At 36.1% G+C, this 27,918-nt stretch overlaps 2 protein-coding genes and 1 pseudogene across 2 annotated transcripts; all 3 read right to left on the bottom strand.

The window, feature by feature from the left end:
* Nucleotides 1-1,912: 1,912 nt before the first annotated feature.
* On the bottom strand, nt 1,913-3,582 carry LOC109060026. Its single transcript, XM_042711750.1, has 2 exons — nt 3,382-3,582; nt 1,913-3,340 (listed from the first exon to the last, which is right to left on the bottom strand). Exons 1-2 carry the CDS (start codon nt 3,496-3,498, stop codon nt 2,336-2,338), a joined length of 1,122 nt encoding a protein of 373 aa, XP_042567684.1. The 5' UTR covers nt 3,499-3,582; the 3' UTR covers nt 1,913-2,335.
* Nucleotides 3,583-5,187: 1,605 nt separating this feature from the next.
* Nucleotides 5,188-6,728, bottom strand: LOC109060048 (annotated as a pseudogene).
* Nucleotides 6,729-10,182: 3,454 nt separating this feature from the next.
* Nucleotides 10,183-27,351, bottom strand: LOC109060027 (aldehyde oxidase 3-like). The gene is given in 29 exon segments (XM_042712303.1): nt 10,183-10,566; nt 10,738-10,905; nt 11,138-11,326; nt 11,786-11,851; nt 11,954-12,068; nt 12,258-12,310; nt 12,756-12,830; nt 12,987-13,123; nt 13,202-13,289; nt 13,384-13,611; nt 14,046-14,237; nt 14,406-14,492; nt 14,582-14,669; nt 14,826-14,959; nt 16,125-16,249; nt 16,323-16,419; nt 16,514-16,636; nt 16,756-16,882; nt 19,189-19,358; nt 19,542-19,633; nt 19,812-19,879; nt 20,404-20,590; nt 20,774-20,787; nt 21,786-21,945; nt 22,815-22,842; nt 22,844-22,907; nt 23,083-23,228; nt 24,383-24,445; nt 27,298-27,351. Coding segments are annotated over 29 exon segments (3,195 nt in total). The 3' UTR covers nt 10,183-10,509.
* Between the last annotated feature and the right edge of the window lie 567 nt (nt 27,352-27,918).

Raw genomic sequence — 27,918 nt, 5'->3', positions numbered from 1 at the left:
ATGTCTACATTTTACAGTTTTATGTTGAAAATTCAAGACCACTGGTGAATTAATGTATGAATGAATGAATGATGCATTTAAATAGCGCTTTATTGTGTATTTTTGTACACCCAAAGCCAGGGGCAGATTAACACTTTGTTGTACCCTGGGCAACAATATTCAAGGGCCCCATCATCACGACCCCAGGATCACCATAATATGGTCATATACAGAATATATTACTGTAATATACAGTAAATATACTCAATACTTCAAATTCTAACTGTCATCAGGTGTATTTTGATTTACAAATATTTAAATGCTCATAGAACTACAAATGCACTACTATGTCCTCTATCAAAGACATTCACTCACATATGATGCTATGAAAACAAAACACATCAGCATCTGTATAATCTGGTAAAATTGACCCACTACACTGAGAGGGAGGGAAATATCCTCCATTTTCACAAAAAATGAATAAATAAGCAGCCACTTTCAAACCATTGTTTATTTAACAACATTTATTCCCAATAGAAATGTATTGAATTGATAGAGCTATAACAGAAGACCACAGACAACACATCAAGAAACATTTTGGTCTTCAGCTCATTTTAAGCAGAAATCACCCTGACAGGGTGACCCTGTTTCCTCAGAATTCAACAAGGCAATCAAGTTATTAGTCCAACACAAACAATTTGAAATCTGCCAGTTATCCCTCCACAACAATTTACAGCATTTTAATGAAGCTGGCACCTCAAGGAAAAAATAAATAAATAAAATGCAGTATCACTATTATCTGCTCATAAACATTTTTATCCTAAGCTAATTTTAACTTGTTTTAAGATAGAACAACAAATCACAGCACAATTAACCAGTTAAACATTTTAGTGCTACATAAACATTTAGAAATCTGTCAATTTCTCTGAAGAAGACAAGACAGAAGTAAATGCTACATTTACAAAACACACAATTTTAGTCCTAAATAATGACGAAGTGCATGTTTGAATTTGAAATGCCTTCATTTGGCAAACACATCTTACAATGGCTTTTTTTTTGGACTTTGACTGTGCAAACTGGTGTATAACATCTTCAAAATCAAGGCCACTAACAAGTTCATGTCCAATAGCTAAAATAGAAAGTGCAGAGCCGTTGTCTGTGACACAATTTCTCTCTAGAAGACAAGATAAAAATAAATACTACAAAAACCTGGCAAAACACACAATTTTAATCCTAAATAATGAGGAAGTGCATGTTTGCTTTCATTTGGCATCTTATACTGGCTTTTTTCTGGACTTTGACTGTGCAAACTGATGTATAATATCTTCAAAATCAAGGCCACTTACAAGTTCATGTTCAATGGCTAAGAGAGAAAGTGCAGAGAGCCGTGTCTGCGACATTGTGGTCCTCAGCTAATTTTTAACCCGTTTCAAAACAGAAAATGACCTCTCGCCCTCACAGTTAGACACAGGTAAGGTTAAAAACAGTCTTAGTGCAACATAAACATTGGTAAATGTTGTCTTAAGTCCATGTCTGTCAAGAGCTTGCAGCAGCTGTACAGGTGAAGTCTCATGCTGCACAAAGTGCTTGAACTGAATAAGTTCATCCGACAAGGAACTATCCAGATCTGTTGGATAAGTGGAGCTCAGCTTAGCAGCTCTTACACGCACATCACAATCATCACAGTCCCTCTCAAATAAAACCCCAAAGAGGTCACACACATGTGTGTAGGCTTCTATGCGCTTGGATAGGCATGAACAAAGTCTGTCAATGATGACGTAATATGTTTCAACTTTAAATTTCTGACTGCTGTCATTAAAATCTGCTTTGCTGTCATCAGCAGACTCATCTGCAAATCTCTTTTTTTTTCTCACACGTTTAGTGTCAAACTGGTAGTTTTGTGTCACACTGACCGCGCGTGCTGATTCTTCGAGCTCTGAAAAACTGTTCTCGTAGAGTGCCAACATATGAAAGCAGTGAGCGCAAAAGGCCAAGAGCAGTAGCTAAATCCATATCACTTTTTTGGAGCTGGTCACTTGTTGCCTTAAATCTATGCAGTACCCGGTCCCACAGCATAGTCATTATTACCGTCTCCAGTTTATCAAGTTTTGCGACCAATGCAGCAGCTTCGAGTTTAGTTTGTGTTTTCTCATCACAGTCTAAAGATATTTTGGCTAATATATCTCTAATTGCCCCGTAATTTTCTTTGAGAGCTTTTGTGGAGTCTGCTCTGCAATTCCATCGGGTGGTGCTGAGGGATTTAAAAGTGTATTTAATGTTATGTTCGCTGTTATTGAAAACTGTATTACAGCGATGTGTTGATGCACTACAAAATCTATACATAGACTGCAGCAGTTCAAAAAAAAGAGTTAACCTCCTCACAGCAATTATCAACGCAGTTAACCCCTACGAGGTTCAGAGAATGGGCAGCACACGGTGTATAATGAATGAGCGGGTTTTGTTTTTTCAAGTGCGCCTGGAGCCCGCTGTATTTGCCAGCCATGTTGCTAGCATTATCGTAACTTTGGCCACGACAGTCTAACAAGTCTAACCCCAAGCGACACACCATTTCAATCACAGATTCAGCTAGGCTGAAACCTGTGTGGCTGTGGATGGGCTCAAACCAAATGTTTTGTCTATGTTCTGCACTCTTTTCGTGATCACTAACCCTCTCTGGATGTTTCCAATCACAGAATTCAATGATAAATGCGTGCTTTTGGGATGACAGAAGTTTGCAGGCATAACAATAAACTGATCCAGTTGATGGCGAGTAAAGAAGCCATTCCCTTGGCACAATTTGATTGTTTGGGAGCCGGCAGTGAAGCAAATCGTTGGTGAGGGAGCGTGTCCTGTTACTTCCAAGTCCGGACTCCCTTACCGATGCAGGATACTTGGCGGCCCGGTTCTGGAAAGCTGCAGGCCCTCGGTAAATGGCTTCTTCCCGGAGCCGCTCCGTAACGGCCCCCCACAGTGCAGGATCCCCAGGGAGTAGAGGCGTTGAGATGCAGGGGCTGCTCCCAGACTCGACAAGCGGCTCAGGTGGCGGCGGCGCCGGCGGAGACACTGGAGACCCGCCATCACCGCTTCCCTCTACGATCAGACTCGCTGCCTCTGGGTTGTTGCTTGAAGTTGCTGCTGGCTCTTCGCTCTCCGGGCTGTAAACGTAAGCTGGCGGTGTAGAAAAGTCCTGGCTAGCTGAGTTGTCCTCGTCGTTGACGGAAGCTGACTTAACAGAACTGTCGGCAACATTAACAGGAGTGAAGAAATTACCTATTTTAGGTATATACTTTAAATTTTCTGCGTTTCTTATGTCCTTTTCCTTTTTTAATTTCCGCTTCGCGCTCCCACTTAGCTTCTCCATGTAAAATTTTTTTTTTTTTTTTTTTTGTGTAGCTTCTCCATGTCAGATTTTTTTCTGTTGTAGCAACGCCTGACGTAACACGCTCGGCGTAACATTTGACCCACCTCAAGCGGACTGACCAATGAGGAGAGGGTTTTAACTTGAGGCCCTCTCTTCATTGGTCAGTCCGCATGAGACTGACTCTCAACCGCTCTCAACTCACGTTCAAAGTCATAGGCAGCGCAGCGTCTCTCTGTGCAGTGCAAAAGCCCGTGTTGACAGTTTGTTTAATTTAAAGCGGGAGATTACCAGATACAGTATTTTGCTCGTGCCCTTGCTGCCCTGGGCCCTTTAGAGGTCTTGGGCCCCTGGGCAATTGCCCAGTTGCCCGTATGGTTAATCCGGCCCTGCCCAAAGCGGGTCTCTCCTCAACCACCACCAGTGTGCAGCATCCACCTGGATGATGCGACGGCAGCCACAGTAAAACGGCACCACTGCGCTCACCACACACCAACTACGGGTGGAGAGGAGAGAGAGTCACAGAGCCAATCAAGTGGTTGGGGATTATTAGGAGGCCATGATTGACAAAGGCCAGAGGGGCAATTTGGCCAGGACATCACGGTTACACCCCTACTCTTTTACGAGAAGTGCCATGGGATTTTTAATGACCACAGAGAGTCAGGACCTCAGTTTAAGGTCTCATCTGAAGGACAGTGCCTTTTGACAGTATAGTGTCCCCGTCACTATAGTGGGGCATTAGGACCCACGTGACCACAGGGTGAGCACCCCCTGCATGCCTCACTAACACCTCTTCCAACAGCAACCTAGTTTTCCAGGAGGTCTCCCATCCAGGTACTAACCAGGCTCAACCCTGCTTAGCTTCGGTAGGCAACCAGTCTTGGGCTGCAGGGTGATATGGCTGTGGCTAAAATACCCTGGGTGGAAATATCCTGAGCGCCAACCCCAAATATGACTTGAGCAGCATTCTAACAGCAGCAGAGTGTACGCTACACATTGTTTCTAATGGTAATGCCAGTATATTTGGACTTTATTTGTACATAATTTCCTATAACATCCTTATTGTAATATTTGTCATTTCCCAATATATCTGATATGGAAAGTGCATTACCTGCTATTTTTTTTTTGTGTTATATTTCATACATCCTAGTCAGTGAGCACTGATTTTTGATTGCTAGAAAATGGGATGAGAAACTTCTGGTAGAGGGAACACAGCTCTTAGAAGAAGAAATTTCTGTGCCCCCTACTGCCCCTGGTGGACGGGAAGAGTATCACAAGAGTTTAGTACTCCGCTTCTTTTTCAAGTTGTACACACAAGTGCTGCTGGAGCTCCAACAGAAGGTTTGACTATGCTAATTATCAGTTTAAAAGCAGGACAGTTTACTTAATTCCTACTAAATATAATATTATTTTATTGTGTCATTAAAGGAGGTTGGCATGCATGATATGCCATTTGAATATCTCAGGACATTAAAACCCTTCAAAAATGAGGTGCCACAAGGAAACAACTCATTCCAGGTAGGCAGACCCGAGTTACACAAAAATAAACGCAAAACAAAGCTTGCATTTTTATATCAAGTGTGGTTAACAATTTTAATCAATTAATTATTACCAATTAAATTACAGCTTGTACCAGAGACTCAGTCTTCTAGTGGCCCAGTGGGACGTCCAAATGTACACCAAGCTGCTCTTCAGCAGACAACAGGAGAAGCTGTTTATTATGATGACCTTCCGGCTGTTAAAGGAGAACTGTTTGTTTCAGTGGTAACCAGCACCATGGTTCATGCAAAGATCATGTTAGTGGAATGTAATTCATTCAATATTTATTGAATAATAGAGAAAAAAAAAACAGAAAAAAAGATCAGTCTGATTCATTTTATTTTTCCCAACCCAATTACACATTCCCGAAAATGAACACCAACACAAGACAAAGAATCAGCTCATTCCATTATTCATCTACACACATAATACAAATGTAAAAATTCCTCATCTTCAGCATCCATACAGCTTGTTGATCCTCAGGATGTCGATGTTGGACATTCCCTGCCTCTGTCCAATTTCCACCGTCTTATCAGGAGTGGAAGTGATGGTTTCCAGGCCGGGCTGGATAGAGAAGGCTGTTTTTCCATAATGCATGACGGAGCCGTAGTCATATGGAGTGTTTTGGTTGTTGGTCTTTTGATTCTGGAAGTTGTAGGCCATATCGGGAGATATGTTCTTCCAGTTGATCCTGACGTACTGGTCAAGATCGCTCCAGGTTTGCTCGTGGTAGAAGCCCAGAGCATGACTGAGCTCATGCTGAGCGATGCCATGATACACACAGCCTTGCCTGTTGAGGGAGACCTCCTGTTTGCCACCAGTTCTACCAAGAGAAGAGAAGCACCAGTTTATCTGGCCACAAAGCGGATGCAGGTTTTGGAGTGAAAGGTGGACATGGTGTTCGCAATCACTGATTTGTCATAATAGGCTGAAAACAAAAAGGCTGACAGATTTAAAATGAGAAATATGTTCAATGAATGAAGGAGATTCACTCACAGAATTCACTGTTCACTATGTAAGGGACCTCCACTATATTGTTAGAGTTTTTCTTCAAGAAACAGTTGTTGTTTAAGCAGTAGGGAGCATTTCTGGTTTTGGGAAACACCAGATCTCCTTCAATCAAGACGTCAGAAGATCCTGTTTTTAAAGAGATTAGGTGAAATATTTATACTTCTAGACTATTTTTTTTCCAACTATCTTGTGAAACCCATTGCTGGCTTTATAGAAATCTACAAGGTGTCTGACCATTGTTGGTCTCCAAAATCCTTGTAGTGATGTCCACTCTTTCTGGCTCTGACACAAACACTCCTTCAAACCCTTCCTCCTGCAAAAACAGAGATGTTTAAAAGACTCATTTGAGGAATGTTTTTTATTTTTTGGGGGAGATAGTAGAGATCTTACCATGAGAGGAGACGCCTGTGAGACGCCAAACAGCAGCAGCAGAATGGAGAGGGAGGCTCTTTATTCTATTATATATAGATATATTATATCTATATTGTCTCAGTGTGTAGAGATGTTCAGGATGCTCCTGTGCTGAGTTTTAGTGTCTTTGGGCTGTCAGACCTGGACTTTATATTCACCTGAGTAGGTGGGTCTACTGGGGTGTTATGGGTAGGGTCTTAAAGGTCCAGAGACTAATGTTTGCAACTAAAGGGAGTACACAATCTATTAAGTCCTAAGCCTTGCACAATGATGGGGGGTAGCTTGTTTAACTAAGTCATCCATTAAGTGAATGAGCTGGACAATTTTTAATTTCTTTGAAAATCCAAATCTCATTGTCTCAACCTTGTCTTCACATCAGCTCTATAGATGCACCAGTGGCTCTAGCCACGTCTGGAGTGATCACCTTCATCTCTGCCAAGGATGTTCCTGGTCAGAATCGAAGACTCTGGTTCAACAACCCAGAGGAGCTTTTTGCAGAAAAGGAGGTACCACAATAAATATTCTCTGGTTTAAAGATTGATCTGAATACTAAATTAATCCTATCTAAGATGTTTCAAGCCTTACTATATCTATCATTAGATGTAACTTCTTCTTAGTCAATATTGCTTCTTTTTAATTTTAGGTACACTGTAATGTTGTGTCTTGTCTGTTTGCACTTTGCAGGTCATTTGTGTAGGGCAGATTATCGGCACCATTGTGGCTGAAACCAGAGAACAAGCCAAACGAGTAGCCGAGCAGGTGGACATCCAAACTGTCTTTTTCACTATAGAGGTATTTGTAAACAAAATCATATTCAGAAAAATACTTCATAATGGAGTACCAAACAAAAGTTGAGGAGCAGCACGTTCATCCAATCCTACTAATTACCCCAACATCTTTATTATTAAGGAGGCCATTGAACACCAGTCATTTTTGCCCCAAAGAGAAAACTGGAAAGAGGAAATGAGGAAGAAGGCTTTGAGAAAGCAGACCACATACTGAAGGGTTTGTACAATTAAATCTAAATATCATTTTGATGCTTTTTTGAACTGTTCTTTGACTTATATATATATATTTCTTTTATAATTCTCACAGGTGAACTGTATATGGGTGGTCAAGAACACTTCTACATGGAAACGCAGGGACTGATTGCGATTCCTAAGGGAGAGGCAGGTGAAATGGAGCCCTATGTTGCCAGTCAGCATGCAGCTTTTACTCAGGTCTGTATTGCCCCAAGGACATAAACGGTTGGATATTATTCAATATAAAGATATTTATTTTTTATTAATTTAAATCTGTATTTAAAAAAAAAAAAAAAAAAAAGAAGAATGCGGAGCATGAAAAAAGTTGATTAAAAAAAAATGTTATTCACATACTCTTCCTCAATTTTTTACCTAATTTCCTCTTTTGAACAACAGGAAGTGGTGGGCATCACTCTTGGCATTGACTCCAATAAGATCACATGTCATGTGAAGAGGCTGGGAGGTGGATTTGGTGTCAAAGTCATGAAGATTGGATCATTATCTGCAATCACTGCTACAGCCACTTACAAGTATGGCAAAATGAGACTTGTACCTTTTACAGAATGGCACTTATTTAACTGATTTTGTATTTGCCCTTATTGCTTATATATAAGTGCATTGTTTTCTTATTTCTGTGAAGTGCAAAGAAAGTATGCTATGAAAGCAGCCTTTAACACAATACTAAAAGATAATGCTAAGTACTGACTGTATCCTCAAATTTAACCACAGGACTAGCCGTGCTGTACGATGCGTACTAGAACGTGGAGATGACATGTTATTCACCAGTGGCAGGTCCCCTTTCTAGGGAAAGTACAAGGTAATGTTTTACTATTGGTAACAATATGTTGACTGAATAACTGTGAAGCATCACAACAGCTTAAGTCCTGCCTTTTTCCTACAGGTTGGATACATGAATGATTGAACAATCCTGGCTGTTGATATTACATACTACAGTAATGGAGGATGCACTCTGGACGAATCCTCCTTTGTATGTTAGTTTTTAAGACTTAACAAGAAAAACTGGAATGTTTCACATTTTGAAATGGCCAATCCCTTTATGAAATGTTGAAAATCTATTAAGTTAATCCTGATAATAAGGAACTGTAAGCTAGGTTACCTTAAATTCCCATGTAGGTCAGTCTCCAAGTCACGTATCTTCTATAATTTACTACCAGATAGTGGAGAAAGCTCTCCTTCACATGGATAATGGCTACAAGATCCCAAATCTACGTGGACATTGACTGGTGTGCAAGACCTACCCTCATATACAGCCTTCCATGGATTTGGTGGACCTCAAGAGTTGACCAACATTGAGAGCGTTCTACATGAGGTGGCCGCCAGATGTGGCTTACCTGCACATCTGGTGGGATTAAAGACAAGTTGATTAAACAGAATTCAACACAGACTTAATGGGTTGAAATTTGAAAAATTTGAACTTAAATGTTAAAAACGCTACAACTGTTGGTTCATGATGTTGAGCATGATAATATTGTTGAAAATTGTATAAAAATAAAAATGTGTCTTACTATACAGGTGAGAGATATCAACATGTACAAGGATGAGAAATGCTACACCCACCACAAGCAGCTCTTTTCTCCTCATGACATGGTGCAATGCTGGAACGAGTGTCTGGAGAAATCAGACTACACCCATCGATGTCTGTCCATTGAGCAGTTTAATGCCCACAACCACTGGAAGAAGAGAGGGATCTCCACTATCCCACTGAAGTTTAGAATTGGATTCTCCAAGGGCTTCTATAACCAGGTGGGTAAAAACTTGTGACACTGCATATAAAATGGTGCAGTTTGGTTCACATGATCACTTCAAAGCTTTTAACTGTTTATTTGTCAATATTACTACAAAGTAGGGCTGTATATTGCCAACAAAGTCACAATACGATACGTATCCCGATACAGAGGCCACGATACGATACGATACATATCACAATACTGCACTTTTGTGCACAAAAGTATTCTCGTAGTTTCGTATAATTGTGAATGAACCACTGATGTCACGTGGATTCATTCACAGATCTCCTTTTCAGTTGCATTGCTGAAATTGTTGCATTGTTGTCAGACAGCTCCAGATTCCATCGAAAAAAAAATTGTAATTTGTGTTCCGAAGATGAACGAAGGTCTTACGGGTTCGAAACGACATGAGGGTGAGTAATTAATGACAGAATTTTCATATTTGGGTAAACTAACCCTTTAAAGAAGCGATGGCAGCTGCACGGAGAGAGAGAGGCCTGAGCAACAGTTTCCCTTTCTCTTCTCCTGCTACTGTGGAAAAGATACGTATGGACTGTGAAGGTGGGTGAACAGTGTTAATACAGTAAATTCATATTCATATATATTCATATATATATATATATATATATATATATATATATATATATATATATATATAATATATATATATATATATATATATATAATTAGATTATATCACTATAATCTAATACATTTAATAGATAATATTTTATTTGTTATATTATTATACATTACTTCAGGTTTATCAGTTTTGGCTCCTAGAAACAAATTTACAAATTCATCATTTAAATATTACTTTTCTTTCTACTTTTTTTTTTTTTTTTTTTTTTTTTTTTTTTTTTTTTTTTTACAGAATACTTTGGATAGGAAAGTAAAAAGCAAACCCTGGACCATCAATGTGTGAAGAAAAACGTCAGATTATTCAAACTCTGTAATGCAAACAAGCTGTCACTTTCTTTTCATTTAGACTTTGAGCTTATAAACTGGCTATCAGGTCCTCAATTTACATGCCGGGGACTTCTAACCTTCTTTAATATTTTTATTATGCAGTTAATGTTTTATAAAAGCAATAAGGAACTTGCTCAGTCAGTTGCATGATGTAGATTAATTCACATTTATTATAATAGCTGTTTAAGTCTAAGCCTAAATGTCAAGAGAACTGATTTATGTGAGATGAAATTAAAATATATTAATAAGCGTGAATAACTAAAAATTGTTCTTGAGACATGTTTGCATGCAACTTCTTTATTTTATTTTTATTTTATTTTTGTAGATTACTTATCGTTCAGAAAACAGCTGATAATAGTTGGATGTTAAATCAGGTGACTGTCTTGTGTCTACATAAATGTTGTGTGATTTAATAAGAGCAACTCAATAGCTTTAAATCAGAATAAAATGTAATAAGATGATGATGATGTTTTCATATGTTCAGAGCCCACGGCTGAGCTGGTCCAGAAGTTGATTCACTTTGTGCAACCTACCGAAAACAAATTATATTTTGTTTATATTTTGTATATATTTCAATTATGACAATCAAATAATAAGTATTTATAAGAAATTTTTTTTTACCACATTTATCTTTATTAAGTATTTGTTTAATCTATATTTGGACTCAAAAAGCACAAATGGGTTACTGTAACTCTCGTACCATCTGTGTGAAGTGTGTGGCACAGGCCAGACATGCCCGCTCTGGGGTGGCAGGGCTGTTCAGCTGGAAGGGGCCTGTTAAACCTGCATCTTTTCGAGCTGCAGTCACAGCGTCTTTAATAGCGAAGAATACAGAACTGCCAAGAAAAACAGTCGGCTCTCCAATTCCCTAAAACAAGAGGATGAGAATGCTTTAGTTTGCAGTGATGTTACCTCTAGAGCAGATCTGGAAAAACGCAAAAAAATTACAAAAATCATAACTAGGGTGCAATATTAGGTTTGAATGCAATTAGATGTGAAGTAAACCACAAGGATTCCACAAAATCCAAATAAATAAACTCTGCAGTGACCTGAAACTTAGTACAGTATAGTACAGTAGCAGGAGAAGATGAGTGAATCACCTTTGATGAATAGATGGCGTGAGGGTTGGATGAGCCGGCTAAAAGGTAGACGTTGAACTTCAGAGGGACATCACAGAAGGATGGGATCTTGTACTGGCTTGGTCCACGTGTGTACAGAACACCAGACGGAGAAAACTTGAGCTCCTCCATGGTGTAGAGACCCAGACCCTGCATGAATGCTCCCTCAATCTAACGCAGACACACATATTATATGAGAATATGTTTTTTTTTTAACAAAAATACAGCAAATGCTGTAATATTGCAAAATATTACTACAATTTAAATAAACTGTTTTCCATTTGAATATGTTTTAAAATGTAATTTTTATTCCTGTGACGTAATGCTAAACAAAAGAAGTAATGCTAAACAAAATTATTATAATGTTTACATTAAATAAAACTGATGACAATTATGAACAAAAGATATTACAATTATTAAAAATACATATATTTTGCTCAAAATTACTCTTGGACCTGACACAAGGGGGAGCTAACACTTCTGTTACTGGGCAATGGTTATAAAAAAAAAAAAAAAAAATAGCTAATAATCAGGCATATTTATTAATCACTGGTGTATAGATTATATATTTTGCTATTAAATAAAAAAAAAATTCTATTAAGAGGAGAAACATCGTAGAGATCATCTTACCTGACCAATGTCAATGGATGGATTTATACTTCTGCCGATATCAACAACAATATCAGTCCTCAGGGTCTATGAGAAAAAGATATAGTATGTCAGATGAGTTTTACACTGACTTGACAAATAGCTGAAAATGTACATGCCACAAATCTTCTTCATCATATCTGGATTTACCCTGTACTCTCCAGTCAAACAGTCCAGCTCAACCTCACTGCAGCCCACTGCATACGTGAAGTAAGCGTACGGCTTGCCTTCCTGCTTCTCCCAGTCCATGTCTAGATCGTGGCCTCTGAAAACAGACAAAACTCTCATTAAGCATTAAACAAAACCTCCATGTTTTGTCTAGTTGTAAGCCTTTGTTTGCTTCTTTGATGATGCAACGAAGATCACACTGTTGACAAACAACTACAACTTCAATGTCTCAAAGTACATTTAAAACCCAAAAATGCTCCTTTTAAATGAAGTTTGGGCAGTTTACCTGTAGTATCCTGTGGCTGACAGACTGATCTTCTGCAAAAATGCTGTTATTATCTTTAAAGACATAAAAAATACATTAAATATATCAAAAATAAAATATATAATACATTTAAATAAAAAATAATAATTAAACATTGTCCGTAACACATGGCTTTGAGTAGCTTATTGTTTTTATATAAAAGGAGCAATAGTAATATAATAAAGAAAACACCAATATGTAATAATAAATAGATTAAACTTAATATTTTTTAATAAAACACAAATCTTCCACTAAATAATATATTTAATTTATCTAACTGTAGATGATATTAATATATAATTATTAATACAAAATAATGTGCAACTATTTCAGAACTGTATTGAATGTGGCCGATTCTATCAGATTTTGAAGTCAGAACTATGTGTAATATCCATACAAGATATTGTAGCAGAAATAACTGTACTCATCATTTTCATTTTGCATCAAAAAGCAAAAACTTTAATGGTTTGTCCACTTTACCCAGTTCTGCCATGTTCCCTTAGGATTCTTCTTTCTGATTGGTTCTAGTCTGTTGTATAGTATCTGACAGGCATCCTGCAAAAGTATGATTTGAACAATCCAAAAATAGTGCATTAATAACATTTTATGATTTCAAATTTGCCTCCTATAAACAAAATAATCAAATCCTTCAATATCAACAAATCATGTTGTCCAGACAGATCTGGCATTTCAAAATCTGGTGTTCGATACCTTCACAGCCATTCCATTAGCGTCGGTACCAAAGGACGCAGCAGATGGGCAGGTATTCGGGACGCATTGTGTGCTGGTCTCAGAGATGTGGATCAAAGAAGTAGGAATATTCAGCTCTCGACTTGCCACCTGTGAGAAAATAGCTGAGATTAGCCCAAAAACTATGAAATGGTTACAGGTACATGCAGAAAGCAGAAAGTGGGACCTGTTCAGGACTTTAGTGTGTATGCCTTGGCCCATTTCCGTCCCACCATGGCTCACTAGCACAGACCCATCCTTATAAATATGCACGAGAGCGGCAGCCTTTGTTAAAAACAAACAAAAACACCAACAGATCATTTGGAGTTCAATTAAAATAATATAAAAGACACTGGGGCATGTTTTAGAAGAATGTAACCTGGTTGAGGAAGGCCTCAGCAAACCCAATGCCATATTTGATGGGCACAATGGCGATTCCTCTCTTTTTGAACTGGTTCTGCTGATTAAAAAGATCAATGCCCTGCCGGCGCTGCCTGAAGTCAGCTTTTTTCATACACTCGTTCCAACAGCGGACAAGATTCTCTGGGTCAAACTCCATCTTGTAGTGAGTGAGGGACACTTCCTTGTACATGTTGATCTCCCTGATCTGCAAAAATAATATGGAATAAAGCACAAATAATGAGAGATGAAAATAAGTAGATAACTATGTATTTACTCATTCTCAAAAAAGCCCGTATTTATGACAATCAATCAATCAATCAATAATCATTAACATATCAGCATCAAAGGCTTTATTAATTCCAATAAATAAATATTCATTACCATGTCAGCATCAATGATTATATTAATTCCAATAAATAAATAACAAATCGAAATTTCAGCAACAAAGGCTATTTTAATTCCAATAAACAAACAAATAAATAAATATTAATTACCATATCAGCAAAGGCTATATTAATGCAAATAAATAAATATATAAATTGATGAATCATAAATACATAAATATTAATTTCTATATCAGCATCAAAGGCTATAATAACGAATTTATACTGCATTATGTGACAATTTTGTGACACTGACCTCTTCAGGCAGACGGCCGAGTTTGAGTGCAACATCATCGATCATACTCTCAACGACCAGCATGCACTGGGGCACACCGAACCCTCGGAATGCAGTGTTGGAGGGCAGGTTGGTCTTGCAGGCCGCCGATCGGCCACGCAGGTTAGGAATGTTATAGGCGTTATCAAGATGCAGGAGGATCTTCTCTGCCACCTTCAGAAGTAAAATATAAGAAAAGAGATACAGTATTCATTTAGTACTATATATTCTCCAATGACTTTCACACAGGTGTCTATAGTGGCCAAAAGCAGCACCCTGAATAAGTAGCTTCCACTTTTAAGCCACTATTTTAATCTCCAGCAGGAAGACAAATCATCTCACCAGTACGGATTCATCTACTACGTTTCCAGCATTGGCATAGTACTGGAAATCAGCTGCTGTTATCCTCCCGTCCTTCATAAAGCCTACCTGTTAAAATAAAAATATCCAAATAAATTACATGAATACAGATTAGATAATAGCTGTTATTAGATTAAGTGTTTAGAAAAAGCACTAGCCTTATATATTCCCCACACCGGGTGGCGTCCTCCGGTAATTAACATGTCCTCTCCTCTCTCCAAAACACATCGCACAGGCCTTCCAGTCCTGAACAGAGAGAGAAAGTTAAGTGCTATACTTGCCAAACTTCTACATATTAAAAATATTCATGTGGTAAATACAAATGTAAATCATTTATATTTAATTTGTAATTTAAATAATCATGATGAATCTGATGTTTGCGTCCAACTTATTTTGACTCACTTCGAAGCAGCAACAGCAGTGATGGAAGCCAAAATGGCAGTTTTGGTGACCTTGCCTCCAAAGGCTCCGCCCAGTCGCTTAACGTGACAAGAAACACGATTGGACGGGATTCCCAGCGTCTCAGCTACTGCCTCCTACAACAGATTAGAACAAAACATATCTTTCTTGCACGTTTAACTCCCTGATCTCAAAAAAAAAAATAACATAAATAAATAAATACATTAATCAATTAATTAATTAAATTAAACCTCAGCTACTAACTCTTAAAATTAATTGGAATAAACTTTTTTTTTTATTACATGTTTATCTCTGTCACGATTTTCCACTGGAGTGCCCATGATCTTCACCAGAGGGCACTCGATCCATGACTTTTACCATTCACCCAGGACTCCATTTCCCATAATCCTTTGCCGGGATCCATCAGCACTCAACAATTGTAGTCACCTGTCTCTCATCACCTCATCAGTCTTTCTCACACACACACACACACACACACACACACACTCTGCTGATGACTGTTAAGCCTGTAGTGTTCTCCTTGTTTTTTGTTTTGTTTGACCCTGGACTGTTTTCCTTGTTTTTTTGATTTTTTGCCGCCTGCTCTGACCATTTCCTGTGTATTGGATTACCCTTTTGCCTGTGCCTTGGATATTACTGTTTGCTGGTGTTCTGAACCTGCCTGTCTGACCGTTGCTTTTAATAAAGCCTTGCTTTTGGATCCTCTACTTGCGCTGTCACACCTCCTATGTTACAATCTCCTTGATCTGCAAAGGATCTGATTGTGATCTGATTACAATAAATAACAAAACAAAAATAAAAATAAAACATAATAAAACAAGTTTCTGCTACTGACTTCCTACAATGAACCAACTTTCTTGCACGTTTATGTACGTTTTATCCTAAAAAAATAAAAATAATGCAATAATATTAATAAATAAAAAAAATTTATATAATAGTGAATAGCAATAATGCAAAAAATAATAATAATAATATAATAATAATAGTAATATAAAGACATAATAATAATATATATATATACATATATATATATATATATATATATATATATATATATATATATATATATATATATATATACACACACACACATATATATATAAAAAATATATACAGCTCCTTACTCCTTCAAGGAACTGGAAACAAACAAACTTTTTTTTGTACATGTTTATCTCCTGTCCTAAATATACCAAATTAATTATATCTATATAATATATATGTATATAAAATTTATTTAAGGCCTTTATGCCTTCTTAATGTAACAGAATCTGAGCAGCATACTTGTGTAAATGCTGGGTGCTGAGTGGACAAATAAACTTTCATCTCCTTCTCTTCCCCAATTTGAATGACCAGAAAACTCTGTGTTTCCAAGTAGAAATGTTCCTGTCCTCCAATCCGAATCTCTCCCTATATTGCATGTAGAAGCATGTTATAGAACATAAATGAGGTGTAATCAGAAAGGAAGATGGACGATCTTACCTTCATACACTTGTTCAGCCTCTCTCAAACCCTTTTCCACATCTCCTCGCTCAATCTGTCTCCTAGGTAGGAAGAAAGACTCTTTTTCGATGGCCTCCTGAAAACAAGATCCAAAAAGCAGCTCCATAAGAAACAGACTATACAGTTAGGTGAGAATAAAAAATTAGTGCAGCTAGATTATTTCTTCTCACCTCCACAGTGAAAATGCGATCCTGCAGATCTTCATAGCTGATCTTCACCACTGCTGCCCCACGTTTAGCGTGTGCTTTAGATTCTGCAACCACAGCGCAAACCATCTGACCAACACAAGTCACCTGAGGATGCAGAAGAGATTGCAAATTGTGCCTTATTTTGAGGAATTTCAATATGCAATTAAAATTCATACTTAAAACAAATACCTTACAAAGAAAACCCCACTAAATAATACACAGACCTCATCTTCAGCCAGCAGTTCTTCATCATATCCTGTGAAGGTTCTGATCCTTTTGCCTGGTATGTCTTTAGCAGTGATCACGTCCACCACACCGGGCAGCTTTAGAGCTTCACTGAAGTCAATATGACTGTAAGAAAATGCTACCATTTAGGTATGAAGTTACTCATTTGTTCCATTGCTGGTTTCAATTTAGTTTTTCAAAGTAATGAGCAACCATGACTTATTAATTATAAATAAATGAACATTAATTTCCTTATCAGCAAAGGCCATATTCACGATTAAACTTTATTTAAATATTTTTATTTATATATATTATATTATATATAATATTTTTTATTAATTTTGATTGCCATATTAGCATTTAGTCTACATTTATCACAATAAATAAATATTCATCTCAATATAAACTTAAAATGTTATATTTATGCTATTAAATATTAGAATAAAAAAAAATGTTAATTGCCATATCAATAAAGGACTATGCTCATGAACATTATTTATTTATTGCCATATCATCACTGAATGAATGAATGAAAACATATCAGTTTTAAAGGCTATATTCAACTAAAAATATTTATTGCCATTTCACCATTGTAGGCTATATTTATGCAAAGAGTGAAATTATTTCCTTATGAAATGAACTCCTCATGAAGCCAAACACTCAGGAACTCTCGCAATGCAAAGGCCATGCTAAAAAACATTGAACTTTGATCAACTCTTATCAGATAGGGAGATCTGGAAGAAAGACCATTTTCTCGTTAGCCCCTTCACCTGGGTACATAGTCCAGGTCACTAAAAGTTGGCAGAAAAAATTCCAAGAACTCAAATTGCTATGCTCACATAAAACATTTACTATATCTTCAGAATTCATGATCGTAAAATTGTCATGTGTGGTATCATTTTAAGAGGTCTATGTGCGATTGGTAAAATGGTCTCAATATCACAGTTGTCACTTGTATTATGGGAATATTGAAAACTTTTGTAGAATTGTGTTCTGCTTTAGGGGTCGGTGAGAATGTTTATCTATCACCAGCCAGGTGTGGCCCTGGGTCACAGGAACCTTACAAAACCAAAAGGTCTTTTATGTTTTTACAGCTGTTTTGAAGGTTTCTTTGTTGTCTGGTCTGAGTATATAAGGGAAGTGACAAAACACTACTTTGTGATTCTGTAGTCAGATCAGCACGTAGTGTGGAGTGTATTTCATATGCTCCATACAATGTATCTTCCTGAAGTTGGAAACATTTAAACTTTTTTTTTTTTTTTAAAATGTAATGTTGTGTTAAACACATTGTGTCCATAGAGTTGTTTGTACTATTACATGTGCGCATATGCACCTGAGTGCTTTGCTATGCATTTTAGACCATGTGTCTTACGTTAAATTAGGACAACTGTTACATGTGTGAAATTTATTTATCTCCTGCGTGGAACACTTGGCTATTTTCAATATAGCTACAGTAAACCATGTACAGGAGCAGGGTTGCCACGTGGTTACAATGTGATTCAAAATTACATTATCCTTTCTAAATTGGCTTCTAATTGTTTCATTATGTAATTGGCATGATACAATTTTTACCTGACTGATAATAAAATTGTTATATTTGACTTAATTCTGAACTCTCCTGAAATCATTACGACTAGTAAACTGTGGGGAGGCTTTTGTTACTGCAAATCTATGGCCAGGATAGGTCAAACTGAAGATTCATGAATGGTAGGAGTAGTAGGCACGCCATCGGAGACCTTCTGGTTTCTGTCTATCGCTTATATTAGCAAGTTGTACAGACAAGGACTAAGTGAATTACACTTTTTGTCATAAGCAAGCAGTAGGTGGCAGGCAACACAGGTATTAGTCTACCTACACCCTCTGAATATCATCAGACTGGCGAGTTGTTGATCGTAAGATCCACGAAAGGCCAACGTGAGACTTAAAAGAGACATTAGGGTCCCTAGTGAACGGATAATTGAAAGTATAGTGAGTCCCGGAATAATCAAATATCTAAATTATTATTTGTGATCATTAAATTTAAGCAATATTTCTAATTAAAAAAAAACTGATCACTTGAAATTGGAGTCAGATTGAGCACGTGGAGCTAGACTAAAATTGAAATTAAGTCCTGATAAATTCAGAAGCGCAAGTAAAAAGACAGAAATTACGCATTGAACCTTCGACCAGGCCACTGGATGCCGCTTTTTGGGCTGGAGGGTGGATTCTTACATTTATGACAACAAATAAATAAAAATCCAATGCCATAAGCATCAAAGCTATTTCATGACAATAAATAAACAAATAAATACTTAAGAACTCCATGTTTGAGATTGAATTAATTTGATTTGACTTAATTTGTATGACAAATTAAAAGTAAAAAAAAAAAAAAAATTGTAATTAAAAATATTTTTTGAATGGTTTTTTTGAGTTTTTTTTGGTTGTTTTTTTACGTGATCTTGGCGTGTGGCCTGGAGCTTGTCACGATCACGAGGAAAAGTTCACCGTCAGTTTGCGGTAGGTCATCACAGTATACGGCCTCTCCTGTGGCTTGACTCAGAGCTGTCCGGTGCATCATGGGTCGGCCCACCGGATCTTGAGCCGACTGACCCTCCAAGACATTCTGTACACATAAAACACACTACCTGCTGTTTATCTTCTATAAGTTCAGTACTTTTTGGTTTTTGCTGACTTTTAATTGAAAAAACATGAATGTTGCAAGCAGGATTCGAACACAAATTTTCCCATTTGAGCACTGGTGATACCCATTGATTTTTGCCTGTATAAAAAGACCATATAGCGCTACCTGAAACTCTTGGTAGCCAGGGCTGGTATATTTTTTAAGAGAGGTTGAATTGCACTCTGCATCTTTTGGGGTATATCCACCTGAGTGACATCCTGTAAAAAGATACACACAAACAAAAGGGGTAAACAAATTGAAATTCCATGTGATATTGATTTCATAAAGTGGTTCATATATCCTTTCCTTAAGGTATTGGAGGACGAGCAGTTGAATTTAAAAAACAAGCTCAAGTAAGGGATCTGCGGAAATCCACTTTTCCCGCCTGGTGCCGACGGCCCAAGTTTGATCTCATCAACCAGCGTGCTGTACACATCACTTTAATGTTGCCCTCCTCCCAAGGCCTTCGAGAAAGAAAAAAAGTTAAAAGCACAAAAACAACGCAAACTATTGCAATTCAGTACAACTCAAAAAACAACACAACCTATTATGCAACTTTTACTCCCATCCTAGAGGCAATGCAAGTAAAATAAACTATACTAAGCATTATGCAAACTAACTTTTACTCCAATACCAGAAAAAAAAAAAAAAAAACAGCAAAGCATTAGATCTTTCTCGCATCCCAGAGGAAATGCAATCCAAAAAAAACACTGCAAATTATTAGCCAACTTCACTTTTACTCCATTCCCACAAAAAAAAATTCAACTCAAAAAACAACGCAAAGAATTAGACAACTTAACCTTTTTTTACTCTCCATTACCAGAGAAAGTACTGCAAAAAAAAATCCAATAAAAAAAAACAACAACTGAAGTATTACCAATTTAAATGTTTTACTCCACAAAACACAATTTACTTAAACTCTAATTCCAAAGGAAAAACAAAAACTTTTAAAAAATAAATAACATGACAACATAAATTCACTCTATACCTTCCTACAATCTGTTGACATGCGCGGTCAGCGCTGAGGATGGTGGCTCCCACTCCTCCGTAATAAATACTGATCTCCTTCACTACATTTGAGTTCTCGTTGAACCAAACGCGCATCCCAGCATTCACCGTAGCTAGTGCGCTCTCCCTACGTGGGGCGTGTCGGAAGGCATGGTGACGATCTCGTTCTAGGGAAAAAAAACAATGATAATTTTTGGAAAAAATGTGTGCAAGCACTGAACTAGCCCACGGTTCATTTCTTACCGGTCCCTCTTGAAGCTGGAATGAAAAACGGACACTACACACTATCTCGTCTGGCTTTAGGAACTGTCTTTGCAAATCCAAGGAAAAAATCTTTTATCGATAGGCACCCTCCTTCGTCCATCTGTAATGAATATTGGGTAGAAAAGTGAGTAGCCTGTCAGGCAAAACATGCTTGAAGTACAATAACTATATTCATAATTAATGCAAAATGTGAGCATGTGAAATATTAAACATAATTAAAACACACTGATTTAAATATTATAAATTTATATAGAAAAGTTTGGTTCACCTTTAGAAAGTGCCACTAGAGTGCATCTTCCAGCAGCTAACGATGGGGGTCAGGTCGAGTTTGGATACGCGCGCTTGCAATATTGCCACCCAATGTCTACATGTTTAACAAACATAAAAATAAATAATATAAATAAGCAAAAATAAAGTGTAAACTAATTAAATTTTGACTGCAGATTATTTTTACAATTAAAAATAAAACTATTCAACATTTACAAAAAGTTCATTATTTATTTTAACTTATTTTAAAAATAATAAAGTATTATGCTTTTCTTTTATTTTTTTTTTTTTTACTTAACTTGGAAATTCAATGCTCAAATATTATTTAATTTGCATATAATTTGAAACAATTTTTTTCAGTAATTAGATTATTTTAAAATAATAATTAATAATATTTAATTCATTCAAATAATTAATTTCAAATATTAATCATGTTTAAAATTAAAGTATTTTCTCTTTATGTTGATCAATGTTGTTATAGTTAACTAAAACTATTAAAAATAAGCTTGCAGTGATTAAAATAAAGATCAAATCAAGTAAAATATAAATATAAATATTATCTTTTTATTCACTCTATGATTTACCCAGGGATAGAAATACATGTTAGGTATTATATAATATATTAAATATTATATATACTATAGATATAATAAGCGTCTATAATATATACACATTAGTAACAATAAATGTAATATACATCATTTTATTTGCATTCTGAATTCATTGGTGCTTTCTGAGATCGCTCGTGCCCTTCTCCGCATAGAATACATCAATGAGTGAATGTGAATTTGTGAGAGCAGCAAGAGTGATTCAGGGTTTGTTTACACTTACAGCCAGGCCACGTTTTCGGATCGGTTGTCCCGCCCACAAGCTTTTATCTTCTGCAGCAAAGCCCGAAACATGTGCGTGCTCTCTGGTGGGAAATCATTTATACTTCTCTCCAACACACTCTTCAGAAACGACATACTGCATCCTGCTCCAACACACACACCTACAAACACAAACCATTCACTAATGCTTGGAAAATTATGTCATTATTTACTCACCCCTCAAGTTGTTCCAAAACTCAACAAAAGATATTTTTGAAGAATGTTGGTAACCAAACAGTTTGACGGTAGCCATTGACTGTCCATAGTATTTTTTTTTTCCATGCTATGGAAGTCATGGCTACCAGCCACTGTTTGCTTACCAACATTCTTCAAAATATCTTCTTTGTTCAGTATAACGAGGAAAAAAGAGGAACAACTTGAGGTGAGTAAATAATGACATAATTTTCATTTTTGGGGTGAACTCTTAAAATTTGACTTTCTGCACTGTTAGATTTTAAAATTGATTTCTGATATGTACCTCATAGTGACGTATCCATAAGATTTCATCAAGTTTCTATTCTTAGGCAATATTTTCATAGATTTTGTCCACTTGTGAAGTGTTTGCTATTGTTAATTAAAAAATATTTTTTTTTAAATTCTGATAACTTTGAAATAAAACTGAAGTAATATATTACTTGCAAAATAAACTTAACTTAAAAAAAACTTAAACTTAAAAAAAATTCATATACATATATATGAAATATATGTGTGTGTGTGGTGTGTGGTGTGTGTGTGTGTACTGTATGTATGCATGTTAAACTAAAAATGAAAAGAAAAAAAAAACACCTAGAATATACATAAAATGAAATCACAAAAGCACACAAACTAAACCTAAAATAAGATGAAAAAACCGAAATTATAGAAATCTTATTCAAAATATATATAATCTAGTGTATTTAGTACAAAAAAACTTAAAAATATATAATAATAATAAAAAATAACCTGCCCTTGTGAACAGCAAAATCTGCTCATATGCAAAAAAACCCCATACCCTCTGGTTTTTGAGTAACCTTGAACAGTTTCTGACACTTGTGTTGGCGATATTATTACAGGATGGAAGATACCCTTGACTTCATATCTAGGCCTGTAGAAGTAAAAATAAAATAAATGTATTCCCACATTTGCCAAAACCAGTAGACTTATTAAACAACAATGGGGTAAATGTCACAGGGCGCTGTTAATGTCAATTCAGCAGAAAAAAAATGGAGTTTACTCCATTGGAGTTTATTAGGTTTTGGCTGATTTGGCCAATACGCAACCTATGTTTTGGTGTTGCCCTGACAAGAGGGGCTTGTGGGTAATCAGCCTTCAGCTGGAGCAGCTCATTTAGAGATCCAGGGCTGATCCAGGTCATTCTCTCCCCACAAAACCTCTGAGTGGTTTGGTCCTTGACCTCTGCCAATCTCTAAACACCAAAAAAACAGAATAGACCATGATTACACAACATCCAAATGTGTTGTTTAGCTGTTAAAAACATCTGAACTTCTGACAGGCAGCTTATCAAAAAAATACAAATAATCACAAACTAGTGTGGTGACTTTGTTAAACATTGTTAGACCTTGCTTAAACATGAAGCAAAAACTTAATTTAAAATCTCATAGTCATCATTATATAACCTACTTTAGAATGAAGTCAATGAACTATTTTGAACAATCTGACGAACCATGAGCTCAGGGTGGGAAGATCAGAATCCTGGGTTGGGTCGTCTTGGGAAGCAGGTCACCTTTACTAAACAGTTCAGGTTGACCCCTAATAAACACAAAAATTAAGTTTAATAATATTGTAATATTTATTTCTAACATGTGTAATATGATAACATTTTTTAGTTTATTATCACATTTAATACTATATATCTTATATATTATATATATCTGATAGAAATAACAATGTATTTTGTTATATAGTAGTATTCTTATTATGATAAAAATCATATTTTATTATATATTTAATAACATTACTTATTATTTATTAATTTTTATCTGTAAATATAAACAATATGGGTAAGTATTGTTTTAAACAATTGTATGCAATAGTCAAAATAAAAAATACTCACATTCTCTATGGGGCTCCACAGATCCGTTTTCATTTCCATTTGACATATTGCATGTTTGAGGCCATTTAACTGGCAAACAGTTTTCACTCTATAAACAGAAAAAGTGAAAAGAAAAAAAAAAAAAAAAATTCTGCAATACACAAATGTCAGATAAACTTATATAAATATACATAAATAAATTTAGTTGACTGTCACATTGTAAAAGTCACATTGTTCTTCCCAGAATCCTAGAGATAATCCGTAGCAATGTCAAGTATGGATCACATTGTTAAAAAAAAAAAAAAAAAAAAACAAAAATGAATAACACTGTATCAAAATATGTGGAGTCATAAAGCTGGTTTTGAAATTAATGGAGAATATTAGACACAGTCTGAAATGGGAATGGTTGGGCAGCTTTGGAACAAATCCATAAAGGATCTGAAATGTCATGCCAGTCTATGAGTGCCACATGATTTCAGCAGCTGAAACGAATCAAATTAAGGATGACCCGGATGACTGCTGTTCACCTCACAGAAGGTTCTGTAGCCATCAACAATGTGGCCGGTACCCTGTGCATCTGCATAAATTACCTGCAATAATAGAACAGTCATGTTTGATCATGATTGAAAGTCTTATTATGATTTTGCTGTGTATTTAAGACCGTGTAAATGTGGCATCATACCAGCGAGACCTTCAGTCACGTCCTCCATGGTGGGCTGCTTGGGTTATTTCCTAAGTAATGACGTACATGGACATCACCATCTCCCAAGGAGTACAAAACCCACACTGAGACCCATGAGCCCTTTGCTATACGCTCCTGATGAATCAAACAACTGTCAATGATGCACAATAATATTATACTGGAATATTTGTGTGTTATGTTGTGTAAAAACTTAATCATTACAATACAATTATTTTCAAAACATCAATGTCCATTGGTTTTTGGGAGAGTCACACCGCATATTAAAATATTAGATTCCAATATATATAAGTTTTTTTAGAATATTACTTAATAATACTTCTAAGCGATTAAACATTACAGTGAATATTTAAAATATCGTCTCATTCTATTCTTTATATATACTATTTTGTATATATATATTATTATAATAAAATATTAAAAAATTATAAAAAATGTAATATATAAAATCTTATATAGTTATATATATAATCTATATATATATATATTAATTTATATATATTTATTTTGAAGCTAATTAATTCATATTATAATGCTTTAATATTAATCAGACTTGCAGACTTTTATTTATATTATATGTTATTTATATTTTACATTTGTAACATTTACATGTGTCCACAGATATTACACTGATTATGCATACACAATTTAATAATAAAGTTTTGTAATATAATTTTTGATAAGATTTATTTTTAATAATTTGTTTTTTTAGAGTCACACCACATGACATTAGTTACTAACCATAGAATATGATTTGTATATAATTTATCACTTATTATAATATATGAAAATAATTGTTGTAATTATATTTGAAATGAAAAAGAGAGATTTTTTATTCCAAATAATTTTACATATAAATTGCATTTTAAATTAATTTTTTCAATTAATAGATAATACAAAAATTTGCTATCACTGACCTAAATGCAGGGGTAAAGAGAGATGAAAACCAAGTCATGATCAGATAATTTAATGCTCATAATCCTGATCGGATGAGTGTATCGGAATTGACAGCAATCTAATATACTAAGCTGGATTGACAGGAATCTAGATTAAATAATGCGTCTGAAAACTAAAGTCATGATCTGGATCTCATAATCTGGATAGGGTATAATATAGATTCTAATGTGGAATCTGTTACCCTGCACTGGGTGTAATTTGGTTTTGGTGCTTTCCAATCCTTCACTCGGTGGTCACAGCTGCTTCCGTGAAGTTGGCACACACAGGAAGCAGACAGGCATTTGACAGACCAATGACTGTCCAGTGGAAGAACAGAGCACATTTAATACAGATTTTTATCATAACAAAAACTAATTAATAAATAAAAGTGTAAAGATATTAGCAGCATGCCTATCTTCCGATTCAGAAGGTTGTGGTCCTAATGTTATTAGAGGCAGTGACTCTGTAAGCCTCCTAAGGCGTTGTGCGGTATTCGAATCTCGGGCGGCAGCGAAGCACCTAGCGACTGTGACGAGGGGCCCTTAAGACAATGCACCGAACACACACCCGAAATGGTGACTCCCCGGGCGGGTTCCGGTGGCACGCATGAATATGGATGCCCACTGGCTCCAGTGTGGTTGTCCCTTCACGGTTGTGTGTGTGTGTTTCACTGCTGTGTGTGTGCACCTTTGGAATTGGGTTAAATACAGAGCACGAATTCTGAGTATGGGTCAGCCATACTTGGCTGTATGTCAAATTTCACTCACTCAGAAAAAGAAGAATCACTTAAAAAATAACGTAAGAATTTAAGTTTGATAAAGAAAATAAATAAAAGGTATAAATATTGATGAAAGGAAGAGAGTGGAATGAAATACTTGATGTTCTTTGGCAGCCTTAGGGTTTCTTATCTGGACCACCATGACACCGTACACGGCTCCAACAATCCTCCCCCTCCACCACAGGCAGTACTTAGTTTTCCTGTCAAAACCAAACCGCACTGGCACACACACATACACACACACCACACAACACACACACCAACATCGCAAGTGGCATTCCAACATGGTAGGGTAAGCAGGAGAGAGTGAACAGAAAACTAAACCAGAGACAATGAGATCGAGTAATATTTGCATTAAATAATCCCCTCTGAGAATGATTCAAAATGCAAAACTTCACCAGTTAACAGTAACAAATCTTAGTACTTACATATTTGAAGATTTATAATATAAATATAAAATCATCAACGGTAATACTATCATAGTTATACATATAGACACATCTTTAGCTACATTATCACAAAAAAATCCATTGCATAAATAAAACATAAAGGCGTATGTACATATACATATACATACCATCATATTTTTATTTATTTTCTACAAAAAATTGTAGATGAGAGAGAGAGTAATTATAAGTGCGCCATTTTATGTAAGAAAAAATACAGGTTAAGGATTGTGCAGTTTATTGCAAAACAGTTTACACAATACAAGTTTTCTCAGCAAAAGGACGCAAACAGTAGTCGTCGTGTGGTCGGTTATTCTTCTCAGCTATCTGTTAAAGATACGCAGCATATGCAAAACACCTTCTAGTTTCTGCAGATTATTTGAAATGCTCTAAACAGATTATAATTCGGTGTTCGATGTCAATGATGATGGTCTTTTTTCAGTTCTATCTTTGTTTTATTATGTTATGCATTACTATAAGGATTGCACGGGCAACAACACCACCTAAATTTTACAAGCAACCATGATCAGGTTACACTTGCACAGAGGATTTCTGCAGATGATATGCATGAGAAAGAAATACCTTTTCCCCGTTGACATAGAAAATCAAGCCATCGCTCCTGGTTTGTTCGGCCATATCCTCAAAGTTTATGTCCAAACACAAACAAACTGGAAACAAATATGCAGTCTGGATCCTCTCTGAGAGCTGCCAAAACTGAGAAAAGTCTTCTGCAAAAGTGCGAAATGCAGAGAATGGGAAAAGGGAAAAGGGTCAGTAAAGGCGGAGCTTATCAGACTGCAGGTTATAAAGTTATCAGTTCAGGTATTAAATACGATTCGTTTAAATGGTATTTCGTACGCGTATTTTCTCAACTCAATGCTAGTAATGTCAAATATATACTCATTCTGTGCTGAAACTACAAAACCTACCGAAACCGGCGACGTACGTGAAATCTGTTACTTTTCTCAGCGATGACTGACTGAACCAATTACAGCAGTTTGAGACTACTGAAGACGTGTTTTTAACAAACCTTTAATAAAGAATACTTACATTACCTATTTTGTTTACATATCAGGTATCAATCTGCGAAATTAGTAGATTCAAATGATGAAAAAGGTCTCCATTCAGTCAAACCCCATTTGAATGTTTGAATGTTACTCGACTTCCGAGCCACCGAGCTTCGTTAATCACTTTTCCGTGGTT

This window comes from Cyprinus carpio, chromosome A22 (genome assembly GCF_018340385.1).
Source record: "Cyprinus carpio isolate SPL01 chromosome A22, ASM1834038v1, whole genome shotgun sequence".
Lineage (NCBI taxonomy): Eukaryota > Metazoa > Chordata > Actinopteri > Cypriniformes > Cyprinidae > Cyprinus > Cyprinus carpio.
The sequence above is the reverse complement of the archived record's forward strand: the minus strand, read 5'-3'. Positions and strand labels throughout refer to the sequence as shown.

Bases quoted from the DNA above. Each gene is read 5' to 3' on its own strand.
- LOC109060026 (XM_042711750.1), bottom strand. From the start codon at position 3,498: ATGAAGAGAGGGCCTCAAGTTAAAACCCTCTCCTCATTGGTCAGTCCG. The intron at 3,341-3,381 runs ATGGAGAAGCTA...AAAAAATTTTAC, and splicing joins ACAACAGAAAAAAATCTGAC to ATGGAGAAGCTAAGTGGGAG.